This window comes from Cyprinus carpio, chromosome A5, assembly GCF_018340385.1.
Source record: "Cyprinus carpio isolate SPL01 chromosome A5, ASM1834038v1, whole genome shotgun sequence".
In the NCBI taxonomy this organism is placed as follows: Eukaryota; Metazoa; Chordata; class Actinopteri; order Cypriniformes; family Cyprinidae; genus Cyprinus; species Cyprinus carpio.
Window position 1 is genome coordinate 13,493,935 of NC_056576.1, and position 21,151 is coordinate 13,515,085.

The following is a 21,151-nucleotide window of genomic DNA, read 5'->3' on the forward strand; positions in this document are numbered from 1 at the left end:
AAGCCAGATTTTTGCCCCAAAGTGAAAGTTGTAAACCAGACCATTAATTTTCCTTAACAAAATAAATATCTAAATAAAAAAATAATAATTTCTTAGTTTCTGGATATTCTAATGAGTGATATTGTTTCAAATCAAGAAACAGGTTTGCGTTGCCTGATAATACTAATTGTATAACTTTTTGTCTCTTAGAAATGCACATTTGATAGTAGCTTGAGTTAGGATGCAGAGGTAAAATTTTGTTCATTATCAAAATCAGTAACATCTCAAAAAAATTTAGCAACCTCAGTTTTATATGGTTATATTTACTTTTGGTTAAATTTATTCTAAATTAATTCAAGTTTTTATTTATTTTTAAATTAAGCATCGGTCTCCCATAGTAACATACATTTAAATTATGATATACACAGTTAGCCACACATATAGCACCTCAATACCATGGTAAAAATATAACTATGTTTTTTAGGTAGCCTATTTGTTTGAAAAAGAGTAGTCTATAAACATTTTGTTTAAATGCACACATGCTATAGCTTAATCACAAATGCATACTACAATTATATAGGCTACCATTACTCCTTTAATAAAATTCAGTGTGAATATCCCAAATTTCTGCCACAATACAATGTTGCAGTGAGTGTTACTACAGTAATCATTTGTGTTCATCGCTGAATTCAAGCGCTTCACACTGGATCTCACAGCGCTGTTTAGAGCTCGCATGACCGAAAGCGGGATTATACTTTCGCCTGGCTCCGCTTCGCGAGTCTTCGCTGACTGCGCGCGCCCTTTCCCAAACGGACGAAGCTTTTACTTGTCGCGTTCGCCGCTGTACTATTCTTTGAAATGACAGGGGGCGATGAGGAGTAATTGTCCCTTTAAAACCGCCGGGAATCATCGGTGAGAAGTCATTTGCAGGTACAAGTTTGGAGTGATTGTGGGTTTTGAGGAGTAGTTGTTCATTTAAAGTTTTGCTAAAAAAAGAAAATAAAGTTTTGGCAAACAAAAATTAAAGTATTGAGGAAAATATTTTGCTTTTTGCAAACAAAAATAAAGAATTAAAACATAAATGTACCGCGCGAAAGCAATGATTTTGCAATACATATTTTCCTAAATGGTCATATCTACAATTTTATTTTCAACACTGATTTTATTTGCGCGTCAGTCTAGTTTTGAGCTTGCGCTGCAGTTTTTTTCCTGTGCGCTTCATTTTTCTCTGCGCGTCTCGCTTTGTGGCGCGCTTTTTTTGACGTGGGGGTGGAGTCAAGGGGCAGGGGCGTGTACAACAGGCCTCCCTGGAAGTGATGTCATCGGTCCGAGACGCAGCCCACTGATCCAGGTACTGTCATGATGAGCAGATGCATGCGAGTGGATCGCTTCCTTTTATTCACTAGCATTAAAACATGCATGGTTTCGTTTTTTATTAACTTTATTAACAAATGTATATGTGTATTAGCAGCGTTTGCTCAAGTTAAAGAAGGTTGTTACCATGCACATCTGTTGTTTTTTTTTCTCTCGTGTGCACTCTTTTTACTGGCATAAAGTTGGCTTGACGTTGGATGTTCGATATTCGCAATCTGGGGACCGTCTCTAAAGTTACATGCGAAACTACTATACACTTCTCTAACGTCAATAGCATGCAAGGAGAATGACTAACAGTCATGAAAACAACTGTTAACTGTTCATCCAGTGTCAACTATAATGCACACCTTTTATATTTTTTTGATAATTATTAAAATAAACTGTAAATCATATGTAAATATTGCTACTTTTCATTACACTTTTCATATTAAAGTGCACTTTAGAGGATGAATTTTAACAATAACCCTATAATAATAAATACTAGAATTATAAATGAATAATTCGCTAGTTTCATTTGTAAATGAAAACACTAATTTATCAACTAGCATCACACAGAACGTTAATTAGGTAAACAATACACGAATTGAATAGCATCAAATAAATATAAAAATATAGCCCTATTTAATATAATATTATTATCAATTATTATATACGGTTAGCCTATATGAATAATGAATGATGCATTTATATAGCGTTTTATAATGTATTGTTGTACACCCAATTCGTTACGATCATGTGGGGGGTCTCTCTCCTCAACCACCAGCAGTGTGCAGCATCCCACTTGGATATATTATATATATATAATGATAAAAATAATAAAATGCCTATATTGCACATTATATTACATAAAAAGACACGATCAACAGACTGTGGGATGGATAAAAATATTTGATCAATCTCTGATAATCTCAGGTTGCTATGGTCACGCGGGTTTGTTTATGCATAAAACTCGTGGCAAAATTAACCAAAAAGATTCGAGCTTCATTTTTTTTTTATCTTACAATGACAGTCATTTATTAATTTATGCCAGGAGTTATGTAAATGAAAAAACGAAGTCGAGATCGATATAAAACTTGAGTCGTAGACCTCTTTAATGATGTACGTTATAGTTTATGAAGTGAATTGCATAATTTTTACATTAAAACTAGCAGTAACTCTGAACTAATGTGAACAAAGAACGCTTCTGTGTGCTGGCGTCCTCCCACAGGTTAGATCTTAAACAAACCTGTTAATACACATGCATTAACCAAATGAAAACAATACACATTTAATGCTATAAAAGTGTGTGACTGGCATAAAGTTGGCTTGACGTTGGACGTTCGATATTCGCAAATCTAGGGACCGTCTCTAAAGTTACATGCGAAACTACTATACACTTCTCTAACGTCAATAGCATGCAAGGAGAATGACTAACAGTCATGAAAACAACTGTTTAACTATTCATCCAGGTGGTCAACTATAATGCACACCTTTTATAGTTTTTTGATAATTTTTAAAAATAAACTGTAAATCAAATGTAAAATATTGCTGTTAGTCATTCTCCTTGCATGCTATTGACGTTAGAAGTGTATAGTAGTTTCGCATGTAACTTTAGAGACGGTCCACTAGATTTGCGAATATCGAACGTCCAACGTCAAGCCAACTTTATGCCAGTAAAAGAGTGCACATCGAGAGAAATAAACAACAGATGTGCATGGTAACAACTTCTTTAACTTGAGCAAACGCTGCTAATACACATATACATTTGTTAATAAAGTTAATAAAACGAAACCATGCATGTTTTAAATGCTAGTGAATAAAAGGAAGCGATCCACTCGCATGCATCTGCTCATCATGACAGTACCTGGATCAGTGAGCTGCGTCTCGGGCCGATGACGTCACTTCCAGGGAGGCATGTTGTTACACGCCCCTGCCCCCTTGACTCCACCCCCACGTCAAAACAGCATCACAAAGCGAGACGCGCAGAAAAATGAAGCGCACAGGAAAAACTGCAGCGCAAGCTCAAACTAGACTGACGCGCCGCAAAATAAAATCAGTGTTGCAAATAAAATTGTAGATATGACCATGGAAAATATGTATTGCAAACTCCATTGCTTTCCGCGCGGTATCATTTATGTTTTTGCAATTCTTTATTTTTGTTTGCAAAAAGCAAAATTATTTTCCTCAATACTTTAATTTTTGTTTTGCAAAACTTTATTTTTTTCCTTTGCAAAACTTTATTTTTTTTACGTATATATGTGATATTATATTGACTCCAGGTACAAGTCTTAAACTATTGGTTTTATTTCGCATTAAACACAAGACATCTTTAAGCGTTTCAAATGAGTCGCGCTGTTTCGTTCCGCTTTTGGCGCAAAAACATTATATTGAACATTTATCGAACTCTTCATATCGTTTTATCGAGGAAAATCATATTGCGATAATTACCCAGAAAGAGATCTGGATGGGCGCCTCCCCCTTTGCCCCCTTCAAATTTCAATATTCCAGCCCTCAAATGTAACTAATTGTATAGCCCTGCTCGACACTGTTGTGTAAAATTATTAGCATATTTATGTGCTGATATTTAGAAAAGTACATTGAATTAATTAATTAATTAATTAATTAATATATGTAATGAATATAAAAACATAAAAACTCATACATGGGTATAAGGGCATTCTAAACTGCATTCTAATGGGCTTCATCGTGCAGTGAATGCTTCTGGACTCTCAAGATGTGTTTGTGTTTGTTTTTTTGCAAAGTCAGTGACATACTTGTCAGTTCTGCTATCGTCAGCACAATGGGCCTCATTCATGAAACACAAGTTGAAGATGTTTTTGTGTTATTTTTTTGTAAAGGATTTCTGACGTAAACTTTCGAATTCATGAAAATGTTACACCTGCTTCCTACCACTTTGTGTAAATGGTGCGTAAAACATTCTGTGTTCTTTTTGGCAAACTGATGACACTAAATTTTGATGCACTACCATAATAATTAAAAGTTAATTTGCCCTTGCCCTCTTTTTTAATTTATTTAATTTTTTACAATTTTTAATTATTTAATTTTAATTTTTATTATTTTATTTAATTTTATTTATTTATTTTTGCAACTGAGTAGATCATTGTAAAAGGCAGCGCTCGTCACTGTCACTATTTATCCAGCTGTAAATAGAGGAGGGGCGGGACAAATACCTTAACATCCTACTTGTACAACGACTGCCTTCAATGATGGAGAAGTCAATATTACTGTTTACTGCTTTATTATATTTAGTAAATTTAGTAAAATTAGATACTAGTAGGCTATTACGCTGCCGCTGTTAATATTCCATACCATAGCAACTAAAGCTTCTCAGCTGGAAAAACGCTGTGCTGCCAAAGCATTCTTAAGCACCACCAGCCGGTCGTTTTAAGAAGAGCTCCTGACATTTTCAGCTGGCTAAAAACTCTTTGGTGGCTATTGAATATGTATTGTTAGGCGTATGGTCTAGTCTTTTTGCATTTATGCAAACCTGAGAAAGTAGACCAGAATATTCCACTGCGTTCCTGGACACACAATTTGCATAGCTGTAATTCATAGGCGGGGATTATGCTAATTGTGATTGAGTGTGCACAAGCACCCTATTTATGATATGAATGATTGGAATTCCTTAACATACACGTTTAACTATCAAATCGGACCTTTACGAAGAGTTTGTGAATCTGGAGGGGAATTTTCGGGAAGGTCTGTTTTTTGCGCAGATTTCTCAGAATTTACTCATATATTTACACAAGTTTCATGAAAGAGGCCCATTGACATTATGTCAGGGGAATGTCTTTAAATTCTAATCAATAAAAAAATCATACCTTCTTTTTTTAAAGAACTTCAAAAGTTGCTCTTGAACAATTTTGCACAACAAGTGATGGAAACTTGCTTCAGCTTGTGCACAGCTTACGGTACCGAGTTCTGATTGGCCAATCGCCATTATTTAGTTTGTGAATTATCATAAGTCGAGAATTTTAACATTTAATTTGCACAATAAGTTTTACATAATGCACAACATTATTCATCTAAAGGGGATGGTTAGATGGATGGTGATTACACATGGGGGATGCTTTTTGTCATTTTTTTTTACCGGGGGATCCCCCGCATCCCACCTCAATTCGAGCCCTGGGGACAGCATGTTTTTCTTGGGCACTCTTAAACCAGGTCTGACAGAAATTTCAACAGCTTTCATGAACGTCTTTTAAAATAAAAGTCTCGCATCAGAGAAGCATTTAGAATTACGTTTTTTTTTTGTTGTTGATGTCGTTTCTTTGGCTGTACACTCCGCGACCCACTCAGAACGCCCTCGGGTCGCAACCCACCAGTTGAGAAACACTGGGCTAGAGGACACACTCTGCCTTATATAGGCAGGAATGCAACAACAGACACACACACATAACAAGAAAGCTGGCAACGTGCGTCATTCACATTACAAGCAAGGAGAGAGAGAGGCAAGATGCCAAGACAAAATGATTACTAAATAGACAAAAAAAAATCTATTTATTTATATCTACTTATTTGTATCTATTGTCAGAAATCCATTAGCTTGAAATCTGACTTTTCTAAAAAAGCATAGATAAATTAGAAATACTTTCTAATAAAATAGAATGTTTCTGTAGCTGTAGCTGCAATCAACACATCATTCAAAGTAAATTGGCTTGAGATTCATGACAATGATAATATGATCCAGGCTGAATCATAACATTAATGAAGGATAGGATGCAGCATCTGAAGAAATTTTTGTCATGAAGTTACTGGGCTGAAGGTTATAGTTATATGAGAAAACCGCGGCAATAAAAACAGGCATCAGGGGAAAAAAGTTGTGTTTGGTTGGAGTGTTAAAACTGACTTATTGTTTTCTTCACTAATGTAATATTCAGCTTGTTGTCATGACAATGAAGTACACAGGTTTCATGAAGATATTTCAACCTTCATTGAAATTTTTTTCTTTTTGCTCAACATCAAAAAACATTACTGAATGTGCTTACGTGCTCAGAATATTTCAGCTTTTCTGCACCAAGTAAACCTTGGTTCATGCAAACCTTTCACAAACACTTTGAGCTGTTTAGAATGGAGACATTTCAGCCAAAAAGTATTCCAATATTTGTGATTATCAAGGAATGTATAAAACATGCAAACATTATTATTAAGATTCTGTTGTTTGTTTTATCCCAGTCCATGGGAAATGCAGTAGATCAAGCTGTGCACCCCTTGCCAACATGCTAGAATATGTATCTACTATAAAGGGGTATACTGAATAAAACAATTTTACATTAACAAATGGCATGTTTTATTTAATGTCATCAAAACTTGTATTTAGGTCCCTTCATTTTCCCTGTATTTATATTACATACAGGGAAATGTATGTATATTATACAGCACCAAATTTGAAATCAGGAAAATCATGATGTCATGATTTCCATCGACACACCCCTTAACCTGCATCATTCTCATACGTAATCAAGGAGGCGTATTCTAAGACAAGAGTGACTGCAGGTTTTTTTTTTTTTTTTTGCAAAATAACTGTGCAAACTTTATAATCTAAACTTGAAAAACATAATATAAAAACCTGTAACTGCATATCATGAGCATCATGATCAGAATGTTTAAGGGCTCTTGTACAGACATTTGATGCAAAGTGGTTTTTTGCTGTTTATGCATTAGTGAATCAAGCCAGTGACTAAACTTCACACTGTTCCTGTTAGTAGTGTGAAAACCATCTGTTCTCTATATTGTGATTATTTCATATACCAAAAGTGATCAAAGATTGCTCTCTTTTGATGTGATGGAGACATCAATTCAAGATCTGTTTGAGTCTGTTAGTGATTTGATTTCTGCTTTTTTGCCAAAATTATATAATCATTGCTCAAACGGGTCTCTTACATTCATTGTGTTTTCACTGTGTTAGTTATCATGAAAGTATTCCTGAGATTGCAGAAATCGATCATTGCTTCGTTTGCTCAGTAGACATGACTATGCTCGGCTACAGTGCTGTGCTGCAAACTTATGCAGTTTAAATAAAATGCTATAATCAGCATTTTTCACATTTAGTAAATCTTGTCGGTTGTTATTTTAAAAACACAGTAAAAGTTTTCAAGAGTTCCACGTGTATTGCTTATTTCATATGCAAAGATGTTAGCCAATCATAGGGGTTTACATTGACGTCTCCAGCAGACATTCCCCTTCCAACAGAGCGTTTAAATCAGAAAGAAAATGACTATATATATGACCATTTTTGTTGAAAAAAAAAACTAAGAATATAAGCGCACATCAGAAAACATTATAAAATAATTAAAATCATGTATTTCACCACCTCTTTAAAGAGAATAGTGCCTTAGAGCATTAGTGAGCAAGCTGATAGGAGAAAATGCAACACACGTACTAGTACTCAGCTGTTCTTGAAGGCATACATGTAACTTTTTTCAACAAAACTATATACAGATTTGGTTTTACTGTTAAAAGCAAAGGATGTCAATAGAAAATCTAATTTATTATTTTTCTTATGATTTTTACCAGTAGTGCAGTGACAAAGTAGTATAAAATTTAGTTAATTTATTACAGTTTTGCGTTAAAGTAAAACATAATTTTTTCAAGTTAATATGGTATCTTTTGACATTTCTGTATGAAAATAAATGTTCCTCATTGCTATTGTGATATTAACCTGTTCACTCTTCTGCAGTGATGAGTATGGGGCATGTAATGTATCCCAAAATGCAGTGCTGTTGATGGAAGCCCATGTTCACCTTACCAACGGCTTGCAGTCAAGAGAGAGACTTCTGCTGCTTTTCACAGATTCACTTATCATCACCAAAACGAAGTATGTTAACATTTCAGTGAGTGTGAATATGTGTAAAATGTAAGACATCTGTCAATCTAAGAGTGCATGTGTATGCAATGTGTGCATTACATGTTACAGGTCTCTGTATCTAAAGCTGAAGGCTCGTGTTAGCCTCTCAGACATATGGCTGGCATCCTGTGTTCATTACATCACAGACAGGAAGCTCACCTCCAAGAACTCATTTGTGATTGGTTGGCCGACTACCAACTATGTCGTCACTTACAGGTAGTCTTGGAAAAAATATTTGAATGACATTAACATCTGAGATCTTGGCAAACCAAACCAGACTGTTCTAAACTGTTTATGAGTTTGAGATGAAGCAGCCCTTCGTAAAAAAAAAAAAAAAGAAATATTCTGGAGTGGAAGGGAAGGAATAATAGATGTGTTCAAGCTTTAGGCACTTCCAGTGTGCTGAGATCCACCCACTCAGCTGCTACTGACTTGATCTTAAAACACTGCATGATAAGGTGCACATTTTAAATTCTCATGTGAAGTTCAGATTATTTGGTATAAATGCATGCACACATTCTCTTTCAAGCTCAGCTTGGCATTCTGTCCTTCACAGTGCTGATTCGACTCCTTCTTTAGACGTATTGTTGTAGAGATAAAGGTAGGTCAAAAACATTGAAATGGGAAGCACACAGTATGCTGCAAATTACAGGATTCATTTTTTTTGACTGAGTATGATATTAGTTATTTAATGTAACAAAGTAATTGCAGTGATGACCTTTTCATGTTGGTTACAGATTTTTAAAAATAACACTATAACACCTGTCATTGTGTGTTCATCATGAAACTAATGTAAAAATATCAGAAAGGAAATGTGAAAGATGATGCAAGATGAAGGTGTTTAGAAAGTCTCACGTGCATTTGTCTTACAGAGTCTCACCGTGACATCTAAGGCCCATAATATAAGGTTTTAACCTTCTAAAAAGGAAGTCGTAACAAAATTCAGTGGGATCATCTGCATCTGTGGTCCCCACGATTTGTTTTAAAGCTAGCATTCGAATGAAATCTAAAATTCGACTTAATGTGTAAACAACAAGTTGTTTTGTTTTGTGTAATATTGTATATCCGCCTAGCCTTCATAGGTCTAAAACTGGATCAATTATTGAAATGAGTCACAAGCTCAAGACTACAAACACATGCAAACATGCAAACCACACACACTAGAACTCAATGTCATTTTCAGATGCATCTGTCTGAAAATCTACTAAGCAATGTCAAGCACTTTGTGAATGGAAAATTGAAATGAAATCTAACATTCTGTCTCTCTCTTTCTGTTCACCTGTCCTTCCAAACCTAATCATCAGAAACAAAGGAGAGATGGTTACATGCTCTTCAGTGGTAAGGAAACAAAACACAAATCAAAAGCTCACATCAACTTCATATAATATATCAATTTTATTATAATTTTTTTTTCTTGACTTTTCCTTGCCTTCATATTGGTGTCTAGCTTTCTTATTTGTTGTTGTTTGTTTGTAATAATGTTTCATTCTTCAGGCACACCTGCAGAGCCAGGCAAAAAGTCTTGCCAAATGCCATTCTTCTCTACGTCCAGCTGATTTGCCTTCCAAATGTCAACAGCTCAGAGGTACACAAGTGCCTTTTTAGTTTAATTTGGACTTGAGCTACTCCCTGTCCTCTGGGAACTGAATTTATGTCTCTGTTTATAAGTGGAAGTTATTTGTACTCTAGCCTGAAGCTTTTCATTGTGAGTTAATGGTCAATGTTGTTGTTTGTTTACGTTCTATTTGCTGTTAAGACCATTGCTGTGGCAGTGGACGTGACCACAACCGCAGAAAATGTGGTTCAGTACATCATGCAGCAGTGCAAACTATTGGTAAGTGATCCTTAACAGCTTCTTGTTGAGAGTGTAGTGTAATACAAATTATTTATCCTCTTTAAAGCATCGCTGAGTACAAGGGAGTGGTCCAAATGAGAGAGACATGCGTTTTCTTTGCACCTGATATCAACTTGTATCTCAGTAGATTTGACTACCTACCCATCTGAGGCAATATGCTTCTATCAATTTGTGCACATCATTCTGTTGCTTTCACCAGTAACTCTACATTGTGCCAAGTTTGTCCACTGGCATTTCCTGTGTTTGATAACAGCCACTTCCTCTTTCCTGTCTCTTTCCGAAATGTAATGACCATTTCCTGTGTGCAGGGTGAAGTCTCGGACTACCAGCTGTGTGTAAACTATGAAAAAGAAGAGGAAACATACCCCCTTATTGGTGATGACACACACACACACACACACACACACACACACACACACACACACACACACACACACACACACACACACACACACACACACACACACACACACACACACACACACACATACATACATACATACATACATACACACACACACACACACACACACACACACACACACACACACACATACATGTTTACTTAATCTAAATAGAGACATTGCATAGATGTCTATTATTTTTATATACAGACTTATATGCAGATTTTTTTATTTTTATTTTTTTAATACAAATGAGGTTTTGAAAGATTATGTCAGGTTTACCCATGCATAGTGCATATAGTACTTTATCATAACACACTCTTCTGGAGTGTGTTATGATAATTAAATATTAAATTTTAATTTAATTTAATTTAATTAATTAAATTTTTTTTGTTGTTGTTGAACTGTTGTATAAAATCAATGTCACATTTCCAATTGTTTGGATGTTCAGGGAAAATGACATTCTTGCTCGTATTTTAAACATGATAAACAAAAACTCGCACAGGGAATATTTCTATATTGAAGAGAGTTTCTTAAATCAATCTCTATGTCCAGCCCGTGTCAATATTTGATCTTCATGCTATTAAGTGCTAAAAACCTACTTGAAAGATACATTGAAATTAGTGTTATGCATCTTTAACATCAGGGTAAAACAGATGGGAGCACATGGAATTTACAAATTTCATTGACAAAAGGCTGTTAGATTACTTATAAAATTGATGTTTAGGGAATGTTGTTCAAACAACATGAGAAGAAAACTGCCCTAGCGTGGATAAATAATGGCTTGAATAAGCCATCACAAAGTTTAACCTAAAAAAAATATGAATGGTTCATTTTAATTGCAAGGCATGCTTCTCAGACAAACCCATCATTAAGTAAATGCTGTATATCATCAGCTTTGGGAAAAATACAGAATTGAAGAATTTACGCCCTTTCTGTTCCACAAGTTGGAATTTGAATTTAATTGGTTTTATCTGTCTGTCTATTTGTCTCTCTGTCTTTCTATCTATCTGTCACCAACATTCAGAGTTTGTCTCAACAAACTGCTTATCTCGTTAAAAATTACAAAGTTTTGTTTATTACTATTTTGCAAAACTCACTTTTATGAAATTCACTTTTTGCTCTTAATATTTTTCTGTGTCTTTCTGTGTTATTGTTATATTTCTAAAAAACAACAAAATTCAAATTGGGAGAATTACTGTAACTAGGTTGCCTGTTGTGTCTCTTATAGTCAGTCTAGTTTCAGCTACTCGCAAATGTCATGCATAATTAAAAAGAAATTTAAAGAGTTAAAATAGTAGTGTATAGCATCCCTGCATCCCTACATAGGAAAAGTGGAAGATGAATGAATATATATATATATATATATATATATATATATATATATATATAATATATATAATATATATATATATATAATACTAGTGTAATATATAATACTGGTATAATGTTTTAAGCATGATTTTTCCTCAAATCTTTCCTTGTTGAACTCCTCTGAGGGACATTGCAGATGATTCAACTGCCATGAAACTCTCCGCTTAATGGCAGCTCTGTGATTAAAGACCAGGCATAATAGAACAAAACAAGTAGTCTATTGGGAAATAAAGCAGTCTGTAGGACTGCAGATCATATGTATGCAAGTAAGGTTTATTGTATGAGACAACAGGATATGAGCAGTTTAGTATCAGATAAGAAAATCCAAAACTCAATTAAAGCTGCAAGCAGTGATGAAAGGGCCCTCGCACCCAGGCTCACCGTCACCCAGTGGCTGTTGGGAAACAGCGAATAGTAGGCAATATGCTTTTAAAGTGGTTAAAGGTGCCATGTGTCATGTCTGGCAAAAAAAATCAAGTCATACTCCACATTCCATACCAGATGGGGGCAGTATGCCTCAATAAAGTGAATTGGTCTACTCTAGAGTAACAAACGAGAAACGGCATAGTCTCTTTGCTCCGCCCCTACCTTCACAACAACCCTAGAGCCATAGCCGAAGCCTAAGAGGACGTTTTGCCTCCAGAGGAACGTTGGGTGATGTCAAGTGATTTTGAAACATGACATCTTCAAGCTACTCCCCTCCACCTTTACCAGTGAATATGTTCATATTCGTTTTGTTCATATTACATTTTGAGTTGTATATACACATTATTTGAATTAAATTAATTTGACAGACAGCATTCTGTCAACATCATTGGTCAACATCAGACAGCTGATGTTGACCAAGCTAGCGCCAACCAACGTAACCAGAGCTGCCAACTCTCAAGCATTCACCGTGAGACACACGCAATTGACTCTTTTCACATGCTTTCACGCCACACATCAATTTTCTCACGCACAGAAAAACCACGAAACAAAGAGGACACGGAGACCAACAGACTAGACAGAGCAGGTTATTTATGATATAAAAAAATATCAGATTCTGTCAATTTTATGATGCAATTCAACCAATACCGTTTTGGCACTTGTAAATGTTACACGGCAGATCCCTAGCGCACGTGAACCGATCATCTCTACTATAGTAAAAAAAACACGAACACTGTTGAAAGATACAGTAGGCTACAAATGACCAAAATGTATTCCTCATACATAATATCAATCAATCAGTGTTTTTTTTATCAACGTTAAGAGGTCAATAGGGCTGATAGGACTCTCTGTATGTTTACAGCATTAGGTGATTTTTTTATTATTTTTTGTTGTAGTTTAGTTAAAAATTATAAAGTATTCTTAGCTGCACACATACAAGTGAAAATAGGGACAACATCTATTTAGAGTGTTACGTATGCTGCCAGCCTGATGCTAATTTAGCAGCATATATCAAGTTTGATTTTCATTAGCAAAAACTTGACCGCTCTGAATATAGTGAGTGAGTGCACGCGCGGCCTGGGCGCTCTCTCTCTCTCTCTCTCTCTCTCTCTCTCTATTTCTCTCTCTCTCTCGGGTTCATTATCATCGTAGACATTTCAAGCTTCTTAGGTAATGTTACATTTTAGCATCAGCTTGGTAGAGACGGGCTTTGGTAGATAACAGGTGAAAACCGGATCAGATCTGTGGGTAAGTTATAGCTAGTTAATTATCAAACGTAGCTACGGTTAGCCATCGCTAACATTAGCACGTTTATCGAACAGCCTTCGATATATTTCTATTTTATAACTTCCCGAAAAAAATACGCAAACATATAAAACAAACCTCTAGCGAAATACTAACATGATCTTACTTACCAATCCAAAAGAAATGTTGCAAGTTCTGAGTCGAACCTCATTTCTTTCAAGTCCATCAGTTGTCTCCAGCGATGGAAAGCAGTGCCGATGTTTACTCTGGTTCGGCTCCTTTTCTTATCGGATTTGATTTGTGATTCCGAGCGCGCGGTTGTTTCCCTGTAGCGGGTGGTGGTGGTAGGTGTCTCTTGCCAAGGGCTTCAGCCATCCTTCAGCTCTCTTCCCTGAACTGAAATGAAGTAGTGGGCTGTACTTTCCACACGATTGACATCAGGTTCAAGTACGCCCACAAGCCGTGCGAGTTATTCGCGTATTGCAGGTTGGCTGGTGGTTATGTTGCCCGCATACTGCCTCCCATGGCCGAAACTGGTATTACGACACCTGTCGGGCCGTGGCTAGTAATGCTAATGCTAATTAAGGTTGATATCTCTGCAGCACTATAACTTGACATTTTTTTTTAATGACATCATCGCCCTTTTTTCTTCTCATTCTTTTGATGGGTGTAGGTCATTTTTTGGATATTTTTACCTCAATTTTTACACATGGCACCTTTAATGTTGGATAAATGCATCAAATTCACTTATATGTGCCAAACTCCCTGCTGCCAGTTGGTGACGCTATGACTATAACTGGATATTGACATGTAGATGTTCTCAGGCCAGGACTGTTATAAAACGTGTGAAGTTTGGGGCAAACTGGGCATTGTATGCATGAGTTATAACAACTTCCTTTTTCATTGTATTAATAGCATGCTTTAACACTGAGCTAAGTGTTGTTAGCATGTTTTAGCATGCTTCTAGAATTTTGCCAGCCTATTTAACACTTGTTTATGCTTTTTATTATTTTGCTAGGAGTCTATAACAGTGTTCAACATGTCACTTCCTGTTGCTCGCAGGTGGCGCTACTATAATCGAATACGGGCAAGTTGATGAGTTCAGGACAGGACTCTTATCAAACTTGTTAAATTTGGGTCATATTGGACACTGCATGCCTGAGATACAGTAACTTCCTGTTTCACTGCATTAATAGCATGCTTTAGCACTTAGCTAAGTGCTGCTCGAGGCGCACTCTGTTGAAATTTACAGGTGGCGCTATATTGAGCCATTTGCCACACCCACTTCTGAAACCTATATCAGATGTAAATTTTCGCCAGTTCTGATGCATGTGCAAAGTTCGTGAGTTTGGAGAATTTAGGGCCTCAAAAATGTGATTCACTTTGGAGAAGAAGAAGAAGAAGAAGAAGAAGCGGAGCAATTCTAAGATGGTCCTCGCACCGTGGTGCTCGGGCCCTAATTAAAATTAAAATCTCTCTATGTCTGCCTATTTCACTCTCTATATTGTGGGAAAACCTCAGGATAATTCTCTCCAAATGCCAGCCGCAAACATTCACAGAAGCAGACAAGCTAATCTTCACTGTCTAAATTAATCCAAAGTCTTATTTGGATTTCCAGTAGAAAGTTTGCACACTAATCCTTAGGTACCCCGGTGTGTTGGTTTTTTATATAGATTTTGTACTAGTGACAATGAAGGTCAAAAAGGGATATTTGTGGGGGTTTTTTAAACACAGACACAAGCATATACAGAATGAAATATGTTAGCAATAAACACAATAATATGTTTTTTTTGGGAATTGTTCTTTGTAAATGAAATTTCCTGCAATATAAAACACCAATTTCCTGTCTCTTCCTGTCAATTTTTTTTGTTTCTTCTAGGCCATGAGCTACCATTCTTCATCCTGCATCACTCCCTGAGAAGTCAGCAAGATCAACTGCACATGCCCAGTGAGCCCCTGCATGAAGCCTTTAGTTCTGGCCAGCAGACAGAGGCTCCTCCCAAGACCCCTCACTTCACCCTAAAAAACAGAACACAGTCTCCTAGAGGTGAGTGCATTTATCACTAACAGAACACAATATGGCTATCTCAGTAAAACTTTATGATTTCATCAAATGCTGAGTAAAACAAGTGCCTTTTCTGAGGGCCTGCCCTCTATGAGGTTCTCTACAGCAGCGGTTCTCAATTCCAGTCCTCGCGACCCCCTGCTCTGCACATTATGTTTGTCTCATTTTGTTAACACACATAATTTAGATAATCTGCTCGTTAGAAGTGAGCTTTGTGCATGAACTGTGTTCCAAGTCCGATTGACATGGTCCCTACACAGTGTTCATTGCTCCCTACTCCCTGAGCAGGGGAAATTTGTTGAAGTTTACCTCACTTCGGAACATTATTTCATGGATTTGCGCTGCGCAACATCTTCACACATGGACAAGTGTGACATCATGAAAGTGAAAAAGTGAAAGTCATGACATTTGTCAAGTATGGTAACCCATACTCGAAATTGGTGCTCTGCATTTAACCCATCCAAGTGCACACACACAGCAGTGAGAAGTGAACACATCGTGAACACACACCCGGAGCAGTGGGCAGCTATATCCAGCGCCCGGGGAGCAACTGGGCGTTCAGTGCCTTGCTCAAGGGCACTTCAGCCATGGGTATTGAGGGTGGAAGAGAGCGCTGTTCATTCACTCCCTCCCACTTACAACTCCTGCCAGCACTGAGACTCGAACCTGCGACCTTCTGGTTACAAGTCCAATTCTCTAACCATTAGGCCACAGCTGCCCCATATACATAAGTAAATAAATACAATTAAAATTCACATCTCGCACACTTCAATGCACTTTTAATGGAACATATATGTTTGCTTCTAACTAGAATCATGGCAAAATATCCTGTGATGTCCACTTCGCAGGGCACTTACGTTCGAATAGAACAAATCTCTGAAACCATAAGAGAGACATACAAAATATGCTGAGCAGGGGGCGGCGAGTACTGGAATTGAGAACAGCTGCTCTACAGTATGTGGCTGTCCAGAGGCCATTAGCAGAACAAAATCTGCTGAATTTTACCGCACTTTATCTACTGTAGGAAAATTTGTGGAATTTTGCAGAAAGGAATTAAACATGTTAAATTGAGCTGTGAGTACTATACTCTTATTGGTAGCTGAAGTCTAAATGTTTCATAAATTAGAAGGGGCAGGGGAAATATATACCTTTGTGATTGATGATCGGTTATGTTCTGCAGGCACAGATTCAGTGTGTAACAGTAGTGAGAGGTCGGGCAAATTGGCACATAGCCTGTATTTTAAAAACTGTAACTTTATGAGTCAAAATTCCATTCAATTAAATGTTTACATCTTTTATTATTATTATTAGTAGTAGTATTATTTACATTTTTGGTTGTTTTCATCTGTGTTCTATTCTTTAATAATTGCACTGTCCATGGAGTGGACCTGACTCACATTTCACTGCTGGTTATATATTCTCTATATAATCGTGTATGTGACGAATAAAAGTCTTGAATCTTGAATCTGCTCCAGTGCTCATGGCCAGAGTCTAATATGCTTGGATATTTACCCTGACAGTCTGTGTCCTGTTCCTCATAAAGCATGCAGATCCCAGTGGCAGAAAGGATGTTCATGTCCTGAACTGTTTATAGTACAGCTTAAGTTGAAGTTTTGGAAGAGAACACCAGCACAGTATTATACAGCACCAGGTTTACAATATCTTGACAGACCTATTTACACAGCAGGCAAACTGGAATGTGTCCACCTTCAATTCTTGTTTCCTAGGACACACTTAAAGATTTCCATGATCAAAGGTGTGAGAAGGTTGTTGATCCAGGTGGTTGTGGATGTCTTATGACCTGTGCTTATAGCTGACTGTATTTTAATCTTTATAAAAATACATTTAATGAATTCTAATTAATTCAAAATGCACCTACATCCTGCTGTGCCCTTGTCCATTAGCTCTGAATGTCCACCAGGATTAATTTTGGCAAGCGAGGAATGAGGAATTAGAGTTGTCAAATGATGAGCTACGGTCAGGAAAGTGTCAAATCCGTCAATATGTGCACTGTATGTGTATTATGTTTTTGAACGGACTCTTCTCTGTTATCTGTTTTGATGTATCACTTTGTAGCATGAATATATTTATCATCGTGCAAGGAATTTGACATTTATTTGAAAAAACCACAAGCTTTAATGCAACCTTAAAGAGATAGTTCACCCAAAAATGAAAATTTGATGTTTAGAAGAAGAACAAGTTGCGTCACGCGCCAGCTGTTGAGAACGCACTCAGGACAGTTCGGACATTGCGGTAAATCAGAGGTAAAAAACTATATAAATACTGTTCAGTTTCTTGCACAGACAGATCTTTTCGTGTCGTAACACATCAATGTATCGTCACGAGCCACTGGGTTTAAATTGGTTTTGTTTGTGCATGTTTTTTTTGACTCTCAAAGTCGTGATTCCCATTCACTTCCATTAAATGACTAACAGACTGCAACGGTTTGAGTTAAGAATCTTCGTTTGTGTTCTACTGAAGAAACAAAGTCACCTACATCTTGGATGCCCTGGGGGTAAGCAGATAAACATCACATTTTCATTTTTGGTTGAACTATCCCTTTAATCCATCCTATAAAAGCAGTTCTTTGTAAAAAAAAAAAAAAAAAATTCACTAAAGTATTTCTAAACATGATTATGCATATAAAAGCAATGGCCTTTTCTCTTCTGCAAATGTCACAAACTGTTTCTCAGAACTTTGCAGTTAGATTTTTCATACATTTTATTAGTCTTATGAAACAATATATTTTGAATATGGTTTGTTGGTCCTTGGTACTTGTACTCTTTTTATTTGTTTATCCTGTCTTAAGCAATATTTTCCCGATCTAGGAACGAACTCCTGGACATCAGAAATAGCACACCAAATAACTTTCTGCCGACATTTGAGCATTCAGATGTTTTACTGGACATTTTAGTCGGATGAGCTGCGTTCCTATACAAGCGCTCCAGGCGACGCAAGAGAGAGAAGCGCGCCGGCACGCTCATTAAATTCCGACTGCTCAGATTTAGGACGCCACTGCCGAGCATTCGGGAAAAATGAGAGGCGGTGGATTATGTTTTTATATCAGTGAAGGCTGGTGTACAGATGTGACAGTTTTAAAGAAGTTGTGCTGCCCAAATTTGGAAGCTTTCTTCATTAACTGCAAGCCTTTTTATTCACCACAGGAGTTTTCATAATTTATTCTGGTGAGTGTGGTCATTCCTCCTGACGCGCGTGTGAGCGCCGCGCTAGAACTGTTGGCCGATCAGATCACACACACAGAACGTTATACAGACTCTTTTATTATCGTTCTCTGTGATTTTAATAAAGCTAATCTCACCTGTGAACTGCCTAAATATAGACAGAACATCACATGCCCCACCAGAGACAGCAGTATACTGGATCACTGCTACACTGTTTAAAGGATGCATACCACTCTGTCCCCCGAGCAGCGCTGGGATTCTCTGACACTGTTTGGTTCACCATCTATCAGCCTACAGGCAGAAACTCAAATCTGCCAAGCCTGTAGTAAAAACTGTAAAGAGATGGACTGCTGAAGAAGAGCAAGATTTACAGGCCTGCTTTGAACTTACTGATTGGAGTGTTTTTGAGGCTGCAGGTACTGATCTGGATGAGCTTACTGATACCGTGACATGTGTGCTTACTGATACCGTGATGTGTGAGCTTACTGATACCAGTACATGTGTGTTCCTACCAGGACTTATTTAACTTTTAACAACGACAAACCTTGGTTCAGTGCAAAACTCAAACAGCCAAAGAGGACGCCTACAGGAGTGGGGACAATAGGGAGATTAGAGTGGTAAAGTTAAACTACTCTGAAAAGCTAAAAAAAAAACAGCTTTCATGTAATGACTCTACATCAGTGTGGAATGGCTGGAAAGCCATCACCAGCTACAAGACCCCATCCCCCAGCAATGAGGACAATCAACAAATGGCTGAAGACCTGAACGAGTTCTACTGCAGGTTTGAAAAGCAAAAGCTTGGTCTGACACCCCACACCCACTCCGACCATCTCACAGCACACCCATCAACACCCTCACCCTCCCCCCTCCCTTTTGTTTCTCAGCCTGTACTCAAGATCTGGGAAGAGGATGTATGCAAAGTCTTCAGGATGTAGAAGATAAAAAAAGCCAAAAGCCCAGATGGTGTCTCTCCAGCCTGCCTGAAAGCCTGTGCTGTCCAGCTATCATCCATCTTCACATTGATCTTCAACAGATCCCTGGAGCTGTGTGAAGTCCCCTCCTGCTTCAAACACTCCACCATCATCCCAGTACACAAGAAACCAAAAATCACAGGACTTAATGACTACAGACCTGTTGCTTTAACATCTGTGGTCATGAAGTCATTTGAGAGACTGGTGGTGGCCTACTTGAAGGACATTACTGGACCCTTGCTGGACCCCCTGCAGTTTGCTTACAGAGCAAACAGTTCTGCGGATGATGCAGTCAATATCGGATTGCACTACATCCTCCAACATCTGGACAAACCAAGGACTTATGCAAGGATCTTGTTTGTGGACTTCAGCTCTGCTTTCAACACCATCTTCCCGGACACCCTTCAGAATAAACTCACACAGCTCTCTGTACCCACCTCCATCTGTTAGTGGATCACCAGCTTCCTGACAGACAGGCAGCAGCTAATGAGGCTGGGAAAACTCACATCCAACACCCGCACCATCAGCACTGGAGCTCCTCAGGGCTGCGTTCTCTCCCCACTGCTCTTCTCCCTCTACACAAATGAATGCACCTCTAAAGACCCATCTGTCAAGCTCTTGAAGTTTGCAGACGACACCACAGTCATTGGCCTCATTCAGGACGGAGACGAGTCTGCTTACAGACAAGAGGTTGAGCAGCTGAACATGGACTTCATTGAACTGATTGTGGACTTCAGGAGAAACCCCCCTGCACTCCCCCCACTCACCATCATGAACATCACTGTGGCTGCGGTGGAGTCATTCAGGTTCCTGGGCACAACCATCTCTCAGGACCTGAAGTGGGACATTCACATTGACTCCATTGTTGTACTTCCTTTGTCAGCTGAAAAAGTTCAACCTGCCACAGGCGCAGATGACACAGTTTTACTCGGCTATTATTGAGTTGGTCTGTACTCTTCTATACTTGTCTGGTATGGGTCAGCCAGCAAATCAGATTTAAGAAGACTGCAACGGACCATTAGGACAGCAGAAAGGATCATTGGTGTGCACCTGCCCAGTCTTCAGGACTTGTACAACTCCAGAGTGAAGAAACGGCTAGGTAACATCATCAAAGACACCTTTCACCCCGGACACAACCTGTTTGCACTTCTCCACTCAGGCAGACACTACAGATCTCTGTGCACTAGAACATCTAGGCATAAAAACATTTTTCCCCCATGCCATCTCCAGCTTAAACAGCTAACATATGAATCATTTCCTGTGTTCTGTTATTCTTTTCCATAAATCATTCTACATCTTTAATTATTGCCTTTCTCAAGTATTATGTAAATATATATGCATATCTCTTTATTTATACAGTTCTTTATAGAGTAAAAATGCACAAATCTGTACATAAATCAATCCACTGTTCCAGATTCATACACATTAT

The 21,151-nt window shown here is 37.7% G+C and overlaps 1 protein-coding gene across 2 annotated transcripts in view; it reads left to right on the top strand.

Annotated features, from left to right (window-relative positions):
* LOC109083638 (rho GTPase-activating protein 20-like) overlaps positions 1 to 21,151 on the top strand; it is a 57,571-nt gene that overhangs the window by 14,000 nt on the left and 22,420 nt on the right. For both annotated transcript variants that reach the window (XM_042753995.1, XM_042753996.1), the window contains exons 4-10: positions 8,033 to 8,170; positions 8,270 to 8,416; positions 9,497 to 9,538; positions 9,695 to 9,785; positions 9,957 to 10,034; positions 10,364 to 10,430; positions 15,384 to 15,551. In XM_042753995.1, coding sequence (XP_042609929.1) covers positions 8,033 to 8,170; positions 8,270 to 8,416; positions 9,497 to 9,538; positions 9,695 to 9,785; positions 9,957 to 10,034; positions 10,364 to 10,430; positions 15,384 to 15,551 — 731 coding nt within the window. The remainder of the gene's footprint in view (positions 1 to 8,032; positions 8,171 to 8,269; positions 8,417 to 9,496; positions 9,539 to 9,694; positions 9,786 to 9,956; positions 10,035 to 10,363; positions 10,431 to 15,383; positions 15,552 to 21,151) is intronic.